The sequence below is a fragment of the Suncus etruscus genome, chromosome 7, assembly GCF_024139225.1.
Source record: "Suncus etruscus isolate mSunEtr1 chromosome 7, mSunEtr1.pri.cur, whole genome shotgun sequence".
Lineage (NCBI taxonomy): Eukaryota > Metazoa > Chordata > Mammalia > Eulipotyphla > Soricidae > Suncus > Suncus etruscus.
The window spans coordinates 30,772,689-30,788,690 of NC_064854.1; the positions used below are offsets into that span (position 1 = coordinate 30,772,689).

General features: G+C 44.3%; 1 protein-coding gene across 1 annotated transcript in view; it reads left to right on the forward strand.

Moving 5' to 3' along the window:
* The first annotated feature begins 2,119 nt into the window (after nucleotides 1–2,119).
* YME1L1 (YME1 like 1 ATPase) overlaps nucleotides 2,120–16,002 on the forward strand; it is a 49,112-nt gene continuing 35,229 nt past the window's right edge. The window contains exons 1-2 of the mRNA XM_049777769.1: nucleotides 2,120–2,341; nucleotides 10,513–10,644. Of these exons, the coding sequence (XP_049633726.1) occupies nucleotides 2,309–2,341; nucleotides 10,513–10,644 (165 nt within the window). The 5' untranslated portion in view covers nucleotides 2,120–2,308. The remainder of the gene's footprint in view (nucleotides 2,342–10,512; nucleotides 10,645–16,002) is intronic.

Here is a 16,002-nt window from a genome sequence, read left to right on the forward strand (position 1 = left end):
GCGGTAGTGTCTGCCAGACATTTATACAGAAAATGCCCAAGAAGAGCTTAAATCACTTCCTGCCACTCACATTGCTGTTTCTTCCCTTTATTAGGTTCATTGGGTGCTGAAGTTTAGTATGAGTAATTCAAACTGTGGCAGTGAAAGGAACAAGCATGACCCGTTGAAAAACTCTTGGGTGCTTTTTAAGTGTATGTGTGCATGTACTGCTGAAAAGTATGAAAGATCAGCTTTGGGTTATATTTTAGCTTGGTCTCTCGACTACATTCCAATCTATCCTGGAGGAACTGGGGAGAAATTTTGTTCAATGAGATCCTTTGGTGATACGCTTCCGAAATCAAGCTATTCCGATGGACAGAATTCAGCTCTAGAAATAACGGTTTGCAATTCAAAGTTTCAAATATAATCCGGTAAAGGTCCAAAGAGCTTGCAAAATCCTTGTGCGTCTTCCAAGCAGCGGGAGGAAGGGACAGGGCGGGCCCGAGCGAGTTGGTACTTGCCAGGCTATGTCATCCCAAGATGGGGAGCCTTCAGCCAGCCAGGCAGGGTACAACTTGGTCTCTGGGGCCCGGGGTCCCCCTTGCACTCCTTCACCACCTGCCTTACCTTCAGCTTTCTTACCTTGACCGCATACAACTTGTCCCCTTTCTGCCCCAGATACACTTTCCCGAAGGCGCCGCGGCTGATGGGCTTCACGATGTTGAATTCCTCAATGGACGGAGGTCTAGGCACCGGCACCGTGTTCACGCACTCGCCTTTCTCTGGGCTACCCCGACTCTCTTCTTCGCCCCCGGTGGCCTCCATCCCGGGCAGGCCGAGGGAGAAGCCAAGAAGAAGCCTGCAGCGGACGCCACGGTCCAGCCAGGTGCGGCCTCCAGTCCCGCCAACCCGGTTCAAAGCGAGACTCCGCCCCCGCGCTCGTCCTGACGTCACCACGTCACCGCCCTATAGACCCCACCCATTTGACTAGCCACGCCCCCGCATGCCGGAGAAGCCAATGGGCTTGAGGGCAGGACCGCGAAGGACAGGTCTGGAACCAATCAGACCCCGCAAGGGGGCGGGACTGCGGCCATTGAGCTCATTTGTTATTGCAAACAAACCTTGGCCAGCTGGAAATGGGGCAATGGTGACTTGCCGCTCAGGTCATGGATTTGAAGCTTTCGCCCGGTTCTCTGAACGGAGTTAGTGGCTCTTGCCTTTATCCCACTATATTATTAATAATTAATTATAATAATAAATAACAACAATAATAATGTCTCAACTCCACGTAGATCTTTCACTCCCTTCCTCCTTCTCCTCCTTTTCAAGGAATGCAAACCAGCTGGATGTGTTTCAGAGTATGGCAAAGGAAATCAGACAATGCGGCCAAACCGGGAGAGCGGGAAGTGGGGAGGGACCCTGTAATCATCTGACATTTGAACAGGATGTCATTTTCAGGACTGAAACAGATGAGTGACCGCAGAAAGGATTTTAGAAGGATCTTGGAAAGCATAACAGTAAATGGTAGCGAAAGCGTTCAAGACTCTGAAAAAAAAAAACCACTGGACGAAGAGAAAGTCAGGATTAGTAATCAGTCGATGTCGGGGCCAGAGAGATAGCATGGAGGTTGGGCGTTTGCCTTGCATGCAGAAAGACAGTGGTTTGAATCCCGGTTATCCCATATGGGCCCCTGAGCCTGCCAGGAGCGATTCTGAGTAGATAGCCAGGAGTAAACCCTGAGCACCGCCGGGTGTGGCCCAAAAACCAAAAAAAAAATAAAATAAAAAAGAAAAAAAAAGAAAGAAAAAGAAGGGAAGGAGAAAGAAAGAAAAGAGATAAAGGAAGAAAGGAAGGAGGAAGAAAGAAAAAAAGAAAAGTAAAAAGAGAAAAAAGTAAAAAAATGGAGGAGGCAAGAAGACAAAAAAAGAAAAGAAATGTCCCGCTAGGGCTAGGTCTAGGAGAATGTAAGTTCTGCAAAGAACATACTCCTGCCAAGCCCTGTCAAATCTTTTCCGGGCCTGCGGCCCCACCCAGCGGGCCTCGGGTGCCGGCCGGAAGCGAATTTCCGACGCACGTCCCGGGTGGCGCCGCCCACTTGCCCCGGAAGTACTGGCGGCGTGGCCTCGGCTTCCGGGCCCGATGCCTGGCGTTGCAGCAGCCGCGGGCCAGGCAGGGGAGGCCATTTTCCGTTCCTAGCCAGAGTGAGGGGCAGGGCCAGCGGGGAGCGGGAAGGAAGGGGCGACCCAGAAGGGCTCGGCGCCTCCCCGCCCAGCCGTGCACAGAAAGGCATTCGCGGCCGGCGGGTGAGGTCGCCGACGGCCCGGAGGAGATGTTTTCCCTGTCCAGCACAGTGCAGCCGCAGGTGAGCCTTGACGTTCCCCTTTGCCTCCCTGGGCCCTCCTGGGGCGTCTGCTTGTGTTTTGCAAGGATCTTGGGGTGCAAGAGGTGATTCATGAGAGGAGAATCAGAGTATTTGAAAAAAGAAAAATGGCCAAATAAACCCTCACCCCGAAAGCCCACAACTGCTCAGACTGCTGACAGTCTGGTTGGGCCCAGGCTTGGTGCAAGAGCTAGCCTTGGAATTCTGCGGGAAATTTTGCATTGTTGAAGTGTCCGGGGTTCGGCCTGGGAGTGGGGGTGGGAGTAGGGGTGGAGATTGCTTCTGCCTGGTTAAAAGGGAGTCAGGATTCTTTTTCTTCCCAAAAATCTCTTTTCTCCTGGGAGTTGCATTGTTCTTGCCCGCCCTCCTTTTCTTCCCCTGCAAGTGGATTTCCAGACAAGCCTGTGTTCCTGTTGGAGAAATGCATCAGGATTTATTCTTCCCTTTTCCTTTCTTCGACCAGAAATAAAACACCCGGGATTGCTGCATTTTGAGCTGTTCGAGTTCTGTTGATGATTTGCAGTAGAAAAACAAAAATATGGCTTCAGGAGATAAAGGCAGCCTTTCTTCATTCTCTCCAATTTAAAGCAGATTAAAAAAAAAAAAAGATCGCCCAGAGCATTTCAGTTCTTTGATTATGAGGCATGCTCATTCTTGACAGTTATTTTTATTTTTTTTTATTTATTCGTGATTTTAAGCTTTTGGTGAAATTTGGAGTTCTTACAGCCCTGTCAGTCACACATATGGGGAGAATGTTCAGGTTTCAAAGTAACTTGGACAATTCTGGAGTGAATAGAGCATGTGATCAAGTTCTTTTTGTGTATTCTTACTCCTTTGGTTTTGGTTTTGTTTTGCCAGTATTGACTCGGTGAAAGTAACGGAGGTTGTTATTTTTCAGAGATCAGTATTGGGGGGCAACGAACAAGCAAATATGGAATCTTCTGGTGACAAAAAGTAGATGAGTCGGAATTCGCCTAGATAGTGAAGGAAAGTCAAGTTATTTCTGGTGCACTCAAGGGGTTGGCAGCAGGAGGTCCTGGGAAGAGCCTGGTAGAGTGGACGACACAGGCAGTGCCCTGTGTCTGGCGAGTGGTCATTAGAGAAAGTACACTGTGATACAGATGAGTATGGGAAGAAGCTGATTAGAAAAGGAACTTTAGGGCCGGGCGGTGGCGCTGGAGGTAAAGTGCCTGCCTTGCCTGCGCTAGCCTAGGACGGACCGCGGTTCGATCCCCCGGCGTCCCATATGGTCCCCCAAGAAGCCAGGAGCAACTTCTGAGCGCATAGCCAGGAGTAACCCCTGAGCGTCACAGGGTGTGACCCAAAAACCAAAAAAAAATAAAAAATAAAAAAAAAAAAAAGAAAAGAAAAGGAACTTTAGAGGCCGGAGAGAGCATGGAGGCAGGGCATTTGCCTTGCATGCAGGACAGTGGTTTGAATCCCAGCATCCCATATGGTCCTCCGAGCCTGTCAGGAGCGATTTCTGAGCTTATAAAGCCAGGAGTAACCCCTGAGCGTTGCTGGATGTGACCCCAAAACAAAAGAAATTAAAAAAAAAAAAAAGAAAGAAAAGGAACTTTAGTGCAGGATGTTGTGTTTCCCGGATGCCGGTAAGCATGGGTTTATTTTTTATTTGGTGGGAACTTTACGGAAGCACGTCTACAGTGCTCAGGGACTGCAGCCGGTGGGTTGTATATCTGCAGTGTTCAGGGGCTGAAACTGAGTGAGTGGGGGGCCACTTCTGGCCCTGCTCAGCAAACCACATGGTGCAGGTAAGCAAAACATTTAATAGGTCACTCTGGCCTTTTGCTGTCTGGAAATTGTTAGGTCGAAGGTGTAAGTGTTTTGAGTTGTGAGTAGTATTGAAGTATTTTCTGGAAAGAGAGAATGTGCACCAGTAGAGTGGTGGCAGTGGTTGTAGGAAGAGGGGAGTGAGACTTTTTTTTTTTTTTTTTTTTTTGGGTTTTTGGGCCACACCCAGTAACGCTCAGGGGTTACTCCTGGCTATGTGCTCAGAAGTTGCTCCTGGCTTGGGGGACCATATGGGACACCAGGGGATCGAACCGCGGTCCGTCCAAGGCTAGCGCAGGCAAGGCAGGCACCTTACCTTCAGCGCCACTGCCCGGCCCCGAGGGGAGTGAGACTTAATCTGAAGACGAAAGTTAGCTTTTGGAGGGATGGAAAGATTTTTTTTTTTTTTTGGTTTGATTAACCAATCCATAAGTAGGATATTAACTAAGGTGCCAACTAAGATGCTCAGAAATTGCTCCTGGCAGGCTTGGGGGAACCATATGGGATGCCAGGATGAAATCTGGGTCCTTTACGCCTTACTGCTGTGCTATCACTCTGGCCCCCACAATAATAGCTTTCTGAGGGGCCGGAGAGATAGCATGGAGGCAGGGCATTTGTCTTGCATGCAGAAGGAAGGTGGTTCGAATCCTGGCATCCCATATGGTCCCCCGAGCCTGCCAGAAGCGATTTCTGAGTGTAGAGCCAGGAATAACCCTTGAGTACTACCGGGTGTGACCCAAAAACCAAAACAAGCAAACAAACAAATAATAGCTTTTTGAAGATAAATTTCAAAATGTTTACATCAAGAAGACCAACTTTTAGGAAAAATTGTCAATAGCTGGATAGTTATACACTATACATAAGAGGTAGTTTAATCCTCTTGTTAGGATGCAGTATATGCTGTGAAAAATAGTAAACATTTTTGTAATTCTTAGCTTGTGTAAATGGTTGAATACAGTTGAATTTAAGTTATCAAATTAGGAAAGATACAGATGTAAATTTTTGGGTGGGGAGGGGACATGTAACAGTGTTCAGGCCTTATTCCAGGCTCTGCATTCAGGGATCATTCCTGGCAGTGCTCTGGGGGCCATTGGGTGCCATGGATGGAATCTGGGTCTGCCACGTACAAGGCAAGTGTCCTACCTGCTGTACTGTTTCTTTGGCTTGTTGAGGTGAACTTTAAAAGATGCAACAAATAATGTCTTAGCAATTTAAATCAATCCGTCCCTCCCTCCCTCCCTCCCTCCCTCCTTCCCTCCCTCCCTCCCTCCCTCCTTCCCTCCCTCCCTCCCTCCCTCCCTCCCTCCCTCCCTCCCTCCCTCCCTCCCTCCTTCCTTCCTTCGTTCCCTTTTTCCATTTTTTTGGGTCATACCCGGCAGCGCTCAGGGGTTACTCTTGGCTTTATGCTCAGAAATTGTTCTTGGCAGGCTTGGGGGACCATATGGGATGCTGGGATTTGAACCACCGTCCTTCTGAATGCAAGGCAAATGCCCTACCTCTATGTTATCTCTCCGGCCTCTTAAATTCTTTTTTTAAATAAGAAGAGATTAGTAAAATTTTCCAAGGAATAGACAGGATGTATGTCTTGAATAATGACTGGGCTTCTATAGTTATGAAAGAATTTGTAGGAGCGATGGTGCTAGAAGTAAGGCATCTGCCTTTCAAGCGCTAGCCTACGATGGACTACGGTTCGATCCCCCCAGCGTTCCATATGGTCTCCCCAAGCCAGGGTCGATTTCTAAGCATCAATGGGTGTGGCCCAAAAACAAAACAGACAAAAAAGAGTTTGTAATTCCCAATTAAAAATACATTGTCATTGTTAAAATTGCTGAAAAAAATTATTAAATCACCTTGAGAAAGAGTAAAATAGTTGATAGTTGAGTTTCCAATACCAGTGTTCCAGCACCTATCTCTTCACCAGTGTTCATTTCTCAACACCAATTTCCCCTTTGTCCCTCCTGTCCCCTGTTCTCTACTCCCCTACTCACACCTGTCTCTATGGCAGACATTTGAAAGGAAATTATATGGTTGAATGGTAGTTAAACAGTTTGGGGTATCTATTTTGCATGCAGGAGGTTTGGGCTTGATCCCAGACCCCTTACGGCTTCCTGAGTAGCAGATGGACTTTGAGTGACAAACAGGGAATAGGTCCTGAACATAGTATAACGTGGCCCCCAAAACAAACCAAGAATCAGTGAAAGAGAAATTTTTTTTTTGGGCCACACCCGGCGGTGCTCAGGGGTTACTCCTGGCTGTCTGCTCAGAAATAGCTCCTGGCAGGCACGGGGGACCATATGGGACACCGGGATTCGAACCAAGCACCTTTGGTCCTGAATCGGCTGCTTGCAAGGCAAACGCCGGCCCGAAAGAGAAATTTAAATAAAAAAAAAAAAAAAAGAAAGGTTGTCCATAACTGCATTACCTAAGGAGATCAATTTTAGAGTAATAAGTCCTTTGACAATCAGAAATGTTTTCTAGTCTGCTTTTTTTATTTAACAATTATGAATTTCTTTTTTTTTCTTTTTTTGCCTACACCAAGCAATGCTCAGGGGTTACTCCTAGCTCTGCGCTCAGGATTTACTCCTGTCGGGCTTGAGGTTCCATTTGGGATGCCACGGACTGAACCTGAGTCGGCCACATGTAAGGCAAACACTCTACCCACTGTGTCATTGCTCTGGCCCTGAATTTATTTTATATTAATAATTGTTGACTAGTATTAACTGGAATTTGGAGTCTGATTGTCTGGGTTAGAATCCTTGCTTCTCTACTTAATGGTTGTAATTTTGAACATGTCACCAAGCATTATAATAGAGTTTCTTTATATAAATGGGAATTACAGGGCTAGAGAGCAAATACAGGGGTTCAGTTGCTTGCCTTGCGTGTGTTCAGTCTCCAGCATGGCCTTGTCCTCCTTGCACTTCCCAGGAGTGACAGCTGATTACAGAAGTTATGCCTGGTCACCACCAAGTGTGCCCAGTCCCTACCATACTCTCAAAATGGAGGGCAGAACAAATGATTCAGGAGTTAATGTGCTGACTCTGATTAGATCCTCAGCACCACACGGTCCCCTTAATATTGCTAAAACCCCAAAAATAAATAGGAAGTATAATGGTAACTAATCCTTTTGACATCTGTGGGTAGGTAAAATGATATAGATACAGCTTATGATCTAAAATTTGGTATCTCCTAAGAATCCATTTAAATTAAGCTTTTATTCAGATACTTAGCATCTACCTATCAGGTGCATTGGAATATGGAGTTGAATAAAATAGAGAAAAACATAAATTTTGGGGCCGGCGTGGTGGCGCTAGAGGTAAAGTGTCTGCCTTGAGAGTGCTAGCCTAGGACGGACCGCTGTTCAATTCCCCGGCATCCCATATGGTCCCCCAAGCCAGGAGTGACTTCTGAGCGCATAGCCAGGAGTAACCCCTGAGTGTCACCGGGTGTGGCCCAAAAACCAAAAAAAAAAAACCATAAATTTTGAATCATTAAAATATTTTTAGGCAATTTGAAAACAAGGTACATACATTATTGCATTGAGATACAGAGTTGAATAAAGTAAAAAAAACATGTTTTTTATGTTTTATTTATTTATATTTTGGTGTTTCGGGCTACACCCGTTGCTCAGGGGTTACTTCTGGCTAAGTGCTCACAGAAATTACCCCTGGCTTGAGGGGACCATATGGGACGCTGGGGGATTGAACCGAGGTCCTTCCTTGGCTAATCTTGCAAGGCAAACACCTTACCTCTGGCGCCACCTCGCCGGCCCCAATACATGTTTTTTAATTGGTAAAAGCATTTTATGTTAGGTATGTAAGTGTACAGAATTAAATAAAATGGGAAAATCCCTGTTTTACTTATTTTTTCAGGGGTAGAACACACCTGGAGGTGCTTAGGGTTTACTCTTATCTCTGCACTCAAAAATTACTCCTGGCTGGCTTGGGGTGGGGACTATAAGAAGTGCCAAGGATTGTATTCAGGTTGGCCTTATGAAAATCAAACACCCTATTCATTGTACAATCGCTCTGGCACCCTTTGCACACATTTTAGCTTGAGAATACATGTAAACTATTTTTTTTGGGGGAACAGAAATGGCTCCTGGCAGTCACAGGGGACCATATGGAATGCCTGGAATGGAAGGAACCATGGTTGGTCAGGGGTCTGCCACGTGCAGGGCAAATGCCCTACAGCTGTGCTATTGCTCCAGCTCCAGATAAAAACTATTTGCTCTGTTCTATTCCTTGACATGCATGGGTCCTAAAATCCTGTGGAATTTCTGATGGGAATCTCTTGTGTTTTGTTATGCATAAAGAATTGCTTTGGATCTCACCTAAGGATGATAAGGAAATGATTTAGATTCATTGCAGTGGGAGGGGCCATCTCTAAATGGCTTTAGGAACAGGGGCTGGTTACTAAAAAGTTCTGGTGAGGGGCTGGAGATATAGCATGGAGGTAGGGCATTTGCCTTTCATGCAGAAGGACAGTGGTTCGAATCCCGGCATCCCATATCGTCCCCTGAGTCTGCCAGGAGCGATTTGAGTGATTTCTGAGCGTAGAGCCAGGAGTAACCTCTGAGCGCTGCTGGGTGTGACCCAAAAACCAAAAAAAAAAAAGTTCTTGTGAGCCCTAAACCCTGACCTTTATGAGGGAGCATTGAGAATGAAAGCGACATAGATGTGGTTAAGTTCAGAAAGCTCTAGTAATAAGAACTATGGAGGGCCCGGAGAGATAGCACAGCGGTGTTTGCCTTGCAAGCAGCCAATCCAGGACCAAAGGTGGTTGGTTCAAATCCCGGTGTCCCATATGGTCCCCCGTGCCTGCCAGGAGCTGTTTCTGAGCAGACAGCCAGGAGTAACCCCTGAGCACTGCTGGGTGTGGCCCAAAAACCAAAAAAAAAAAAAAAAAAAAAAAAAAGAACTATGGAGTGACTCTCTGATGTTAAGACTTGAGCTATTAATTATGAGAAAAAAAAAGAGTAGGAAAAAATCCACTTTAGATTACATTGACTTTATTTATTTATTTAATTTTTTTTTTTTGATTTTTGGTTTTGGGGCCACACCTGCTAATGCTCAGGCGTTACTCCTGGCTATGCACTCAGAAATCACTCCTGACTTGGGGTACCATATGGGGGGATCGAACCATGGTCCGTCCTAGGCTAGTGCGCAAGACAGATGCCTTATCGCTTGTGCCACCCCTCCAGCCCCAACTTTTCTTTTTTTAAACTTTATTTATTTATTGGTTGATTGGTTTTTGGGCCACACCCAGCGGTGCTTAGGGGTCACTCCTGACTCTGTACTCAGTAATCGCCCCGGCAGGCTGGGGGACATGCCAGGAATCAAACCGAGTCCCTTCCAGGTTAGCTACATGCAAGTCAAATGCCCTACTGCTGTGCTCTCTCTCCAGCCCCTAGGTATCATTCCTATTGGGACTCTGGGCACCATATGGGACGCCAGAGATCAAACCCTGGTCCAGTTGCATGCAAGGGAAGTGCTCTACCCATTATACTTCCATGCCAAGCACCTGTATTGAGTGTTAAGACAGAATTGTATAGTAGGGAAAGTGAGAAGTATAAATTTGAGGATATATGCTTCCTTTTGAAAAATTTTCAGCACATTTTCTTTTGTGCTTTCTTTTTGGCGGGGAGAGGGTTTGGGCCACACCCAGTGATGCTCAGGGGTTACTCCTGGCTATGCACTCAGAAATTGCTCCTGGCTTGGGGGACCATATGGGACACTGAGGGATAGAACTGTGTTCCTGTCCTAGGTTAGTGCATGCAAGGCAAACTCCCTACCACTTGTCCCACCTCTCCAGCCCCTCTTTTGTGCTTTTTTAAATATCTGAAGTGTTTTGTGGTGGTATTTAATCACTTCCTAGTGAAAGGAAATTTCTATCATTCCACTAATTTTTTCATTGTTTTATGAAAATTGTCATTTAATCATGTAAACACGTGTCACATCATTTTCTTAGGATAAATCTTACCGGTTAGGTTGTTTATAATACTTTTGATTCACTATCCTAAAAAAATGCACTAGTTTCTCTTCACCAGCAGTGAGCCTAAATATTTACAATTTTTAAAGTATAATTTAGATATGCAGCATGTTTAACATTGTTGAGGTTTCTACACCTGATACTTGTTGCAGAAGGCAGCTGGGGCGGGACTGACTTACCCCTTGCTGCTCAGAGAACTATGCAGAGCCATGAGTTGAACCTGGGCTTCCTCCCTACAAAGCAAACTCTCTGCCCTTTGGACTATATCTCCCCGACCCTGGCATATTTAACATTGTGTATTAATTCCAAATCCTAACCTAAAAAAGATACTATTCATTTTCACACTGCTAATATCAGCTTCTGTTCTCTTCCAGGTTACAGTTCCTCTCAGTCATCTCATCAATGCCTTTCATTCACCTAAAAGCTCATCTGTTTCAGCCAGTCCCTCAGTTTCTCAAAACCAGCATCGAGATGTAGCTCCTGAGCATGAGGCTTCCAGTAATGAGGTAATCATTTGTACACTGGTTGTGTGAAAAGGCATTTATATTAAGGCGATTCTGTCTTTATCTTAATTTCCTTGTGATTAAAGATGTCAAATTCTAGCTTTATGCTGCTTGCAAAACATTTGCTTTGTTTATTTTTTCTAAAATTTAATCATGTCATATGTAATTATTTAAAATTATTTCAGTTTTTGTGTTTTTAAGGTTTTTTGTTTATTTTTAATTCACACCTGTCTGTGCTACTCCTGACCTCGTGCTCAGGAATCACTCCTATTGGTGCTCTGAGGACCAGATAGATACTGCTTATGTCAACTTCATGCAAGGCAGGTGCCTTATTTGCTGTATTGGCTATCAGCCTCTTAATTTTATATGAGTTGATTTGGGACTCACGCCTTAGCTTATTTTATCTTGTCTGATACCATTTAAATAATCTTTTCTTTTCCTTCCACAAGAAAACCCACAAGTATCAGACCTTCCTTCCTTTCCAGTACTCAGGAAATATAGTAAGAAGCTATCATCTACTGCATTATAGGATCTTTTATTCTAATATGAAGTGAATGTGAAATGTATAAGCTATAAACTAGTTTTTCTTTACAGAATTATAAGCTAAGTGTGGTCTAGGCTATAGGGAGTTCCTAACATAGTGATTGTTGTACAAGCTTCATTTGAAAAGATAATTGGGGTATATGGGTTGCAGAAGGGGAACTGGGATGGGAGAAGGACAAATTTGGTGATGGGTATTCCCTGATTCAATGTTGAACCTAAAATACTATTGTGAAAGATATGTAAGCCATTATGATCAAAATAAAAATTAAAAAAAAAACACAAAAATTCTAACATATCTACTATGTACAAAGTATAATAAGAGGTTTAACAAAGTTTCTCCTCTTACTGTGATACATTCTATTAGAAAAATAAGTGTGGGGACGGAGATAAAGCACAGCGGCGTTAGCCAATCTAGGACTTAAGGTGATTGGTTTGAATCCCGGCGTCCCATATGGTCCCCCATGCCTGCCAGGAGCTATTTCTGAGCAGATAGCCAGGAGTAACCCCTGAACACCGCCAGGTATGGCCCAAAAAAACCAAAAAAGAAAAAAAAGAAAAATAAGTGTGATGGAAACAAAGAAAGGAAAAGGGGATATAATTAGAAGTGTGCTGTTTTATTCATAAGTTCTTATAGTATATGAATGTACTATGAAAAATATTAATTTTATATTAGACATTACTAAATATAAAAAAGTGCACAGAAATCATATAGAAAAGTACAAGTAAATTTCATTTTCTTTATATATTTCTGGATAGGTAAAGAAATTTGTGGATAAAAAAAAAAAAGATAATTGCTTTGCCCAGAGACAGTGGGTACGGTGCTACTTTGCATGTGGTAAAATTTGGCTGACCTGGGTTCAGTATCCAGCACCTCGTGTTTCCCCAGATCTCTGGGAGTGATCCCTAAGCACAGAACCAGGAATAATCCTTGAACACCCTTGGGAGGGGTTGTGACCCTTCCATATCCCCCAAATAAGAGAGAAACTTTGCTGGTGTGGGAAGTAAGTGGTAGAACACACACCTAGGTTGTGTGAGGCCCTGCGTTTTGGACTTAGTACCACTTGTTGATGACTTCTCCCCCCCCCCCCAGCACTGTTGGATAGAAGCCCTGTTTTTGTTTTAAAGTATTAAAGTATTAATTAAATGAAAATTTGTCTTTTTTTGCGGGGGGGGGTCACACCCTGCAACGCTCAGGGGTTACTCCTGGCTCTATGCTCAGAAATCTAGCAGGCTCGGGGACAATATAGGATGCCGGGATTTGAATCAATGACCTTCTGCATGAAAGACAAATGCCTTACCTCCATGCTATCTCTCCGGCCCCAAATTTTAATTTTTTTATATGGCTTATCCAGTTCTATTGCCTCCTTGTATGGATAATCCATTTCCTTTCTGTTGTGACCCTCTTCCAAATTACAGCTTGGGACAATTTACCTATTGTAAATACATGTATTAAATTTGTTACTTGCAACAAAATTATGTTCATTTTAGGAATTCTTGAAAACATTTATTTTAGGAATTTTGAAAAAGATTTGGAAATTTGAAAAAGTGATGAGGAGACAGTGAACTGGGTTGACACCAAGTAAAGCAAGCACCGCAACATTTTTATTAACTCTCTGGCCCTAGATACCTCTTTTTTTTGGTGGTGGGGGGTTTGGGTCACACCCAGCAGCGCTCAGGGGTTACTCCTGGCTCTATGCTCAGAAATCGCTCTTGGCAGGCTCGGGGGACCATATGGGATGCCAGGATTTGAACCGATGACCTTCTGCATGAAAGGCAAATGCCTCACCTCCATGCTATCTCTCCGGCCCTAGATACCCCTTTATTCAGTGTTCTTTTGAGTTTTACTTTGTGTGTAACTGATCCCAGTTTGATTTCTGGCAGTGCAGATGGGCTGCTGAGTACAGAGTAAGAAATAGCTCCTGAACACCAATGGTATCCCCAAACCAAAAACTTGGATAAAAAAGAAAAAAGAAGGGGCCGGGAAGGTGGTGCTAGAGGTAAGGTGTCTGCCTTACAAGCGCTAGCGTAGGACGGACCGCGGTTCGATCCCCCGGCGTCCCATATGGTCTCCCCAAGCCAGGGGCGATTTCTGAGCTCATAGCCAGGAGTAACCCCTGAGCGTCACAGGGTGTGGCCCAAAAACCAAAAAAAAAAAAAAGAAAAGAAAAAAGAAAAAGTAATATTTCAAATACAAAGTTGGTACTCTCAACTTTTGACAAAAACGTTATTCTATCATTTGCTCTTAGCGAATGCTTATTAATTGCTTCACTCACAAGATATTTTTCTTGTTTTTGGTTTTTTGGGCCACACCCGGCGGTGCTCAGGGGTTACTCCTGGCTGTCTGCTCAGAAATAGCTCCTGGCAGGCACGGGGGACCATATGGGACACTAGGATTTGAACCAACCACCTTTGGTCCTGGATGGGCTGCTTGCAAGGCAAACGCTGCTGTGCTATCTCTCCGAGCCCACAAGATATTTTTCAATATCCATCAGCATTCTGTCTCGTCTTTACTCTTTTTAGTTTGTATTTTTGATCACACCCTACACTGCTCAGGAGCTTGTTCAGAGGTCATTCCTGATGATGCATGGGGGATCTTTTGGTGCTAAGGATCAACCTGGTGCCTCCCTACGTAAAGTATGTGCTCAACCTGTTGACCATCTGTTGTTCTACTCTTTTTTTTTTGTTTGTTTTTTTTTGTTTTTTTGGGCCACACCCGTTAGATGCTCAGGGGTTACTCCTGGCTACGCGCTCAGAAATTGCCCCTGGCTTGGGGGGACCATATGGGACACCGGGGGATCGAACCGTGGTCCTTTCCTTGGCTAGCGCTTGTAAGGCAGACACCTTACCTCTAGCGCCACCTTGCCGGCCCCTGTTGTTCTACTCTTACCTTCTTGTATGTGTGGTAATGTTATTTGCATCTAGTAATGTTCATCGAAACATCTACTCTAATTCAAATAGAAACCTGTTGCTTGAACTCACTGAACCTGGAACCGAAACATTCTGCTCTGGCAATATATCCCTTCCTTGCCCTCTACTGACAAAGCTTATTGTTACGCCAGCTGGCACAGAAAACATGCTTAAAGGGCTCTGATTTATGTTCATGATGCCAACAAAAAGTGGGGCTAGCTTAGAGGAAACAGATAATTGGTACATTATCCAGAATCTCTCTCACTCTTAATCTATACCAGTTTCTTAAAATAGCTAATTTTTATGACTTGTATTTTCAGCTTTTTCCTGTTATTCAGCCATCCTTATCTCATCCAGATTGTCTTTTGTGTTCTTCTTTCTTTTAGGTGTTTGTTTGTTTGTTTGTTTTTGTTGTTTGGGGGCCACACCCACTGACTCTCAGGGGTTACTCCTGGCCATGCACTCAGAAAACGCTCCGGGCTTTGGGGGCCCATATGGGATACTGGGATCAAGCTCAGGTTTATTTTGGGTTAACCACGTGCAAGGCAAAACGCCCTACTACTGCACTGTCGCTCCAGCCTCTTTTGTGCTCTTGTAAGACACACTAAGTAGTTAACAGAATTGAAATCCAACAAGGCTCTTCAAAATTTGGCCTTCCATGCCCATCATTCACTATCTTTATCATATACTGTGAACATGGCTCAGACCCTTTGATCACTTTGTCTGTTTCCTTAAGTTTCCTTCCTATCTCAGTGAAGCCTTTTTTGTTTTTGTTTTTGTTTTTGTTTTTGGTTCACATATGGCAGTGCTCAGGGGTTACTCCTGGCTCTGGTCTCAGAAATTGATCCTGGCAGGCACGGGGGACCATATGGGATGTTGGGAATCGAACTGGGATCCTTCCTGTGTTGGCCGGGAATCGAACCGGGATCCTTCCTGTGTTGGCCACGTGCAAGGCAAACACCCTACCACTGTGCTATCGCTCCAGCCAGTCAGTGAAGCTTTATGTGTATTGGGGAATTTGGTTTCTGTTCTGTATTCTTCAACCGTTTTGGGATGATCTCTGGTGTAGCAGTGACCATGCTGAGTGCTAGTTACCATGTTTGTATGGACCTTATTTCTCTTAAGTCTTAGGACTGGATACCTAGTATGTGAGGAATCTAGTCTCTTCATTAAGGATTTGCATTTCCCTTTTGAAGTCTTTGTATATAAGTAGACTTTTGGTTTCCCATTGAGAAAGATAACTTGGTGCTGTAGAGATAGCATAGGGATTGGTGCATGCAGGATCTATCTGAGTGTCCTTGGTAGTTCCTGACACCCCAAGAACCAAGCAGCACCACTACTTCATCCCTAGCTTCTATCCTTGCCAGTTGACTGAGGTTCATTGCAAGAGACTCTTGGACTCCCTGAGTATTGCTTGGCATTCCCCAACCACCACTACCAAAAAGAAGAAAAATACCCCAAACCTCAAAAAGTATCTCTTGAAATTAAAACAAAAAATGTTTATTTATTTATTTTATTTTTTTATTTTTTTATTTATTTTATTATTTTTTATTTATTTATTTATTTTATTTTTAATTTTTATTTATTATTACGGGAGTGATAGTCCAATAGGGAGGGCCTTGACTTTGCATACGCCCAACCTGGGTTCAATTTTCCCAGCATCCAAGATGGTCTCCTGAGCACTGCTAGGAGTAATACCTGAGCACTGCCAGGTGTGGCCCATACACCAAAAAACAAAACAAAACAAAACAAAAAACACAAAAAGCAAAAACATTTGTTAGATTTGTTTTAGGGCCACACCCAGCAGTACTCAGGGCTTACTCCTGACTTTGTGCTCAGGTATCATGGCTGGGTTCAGGACCAAGTGTGTTGCCAAGAATTGAACCCAGGTTGATTGTATGCAAGGTAAGT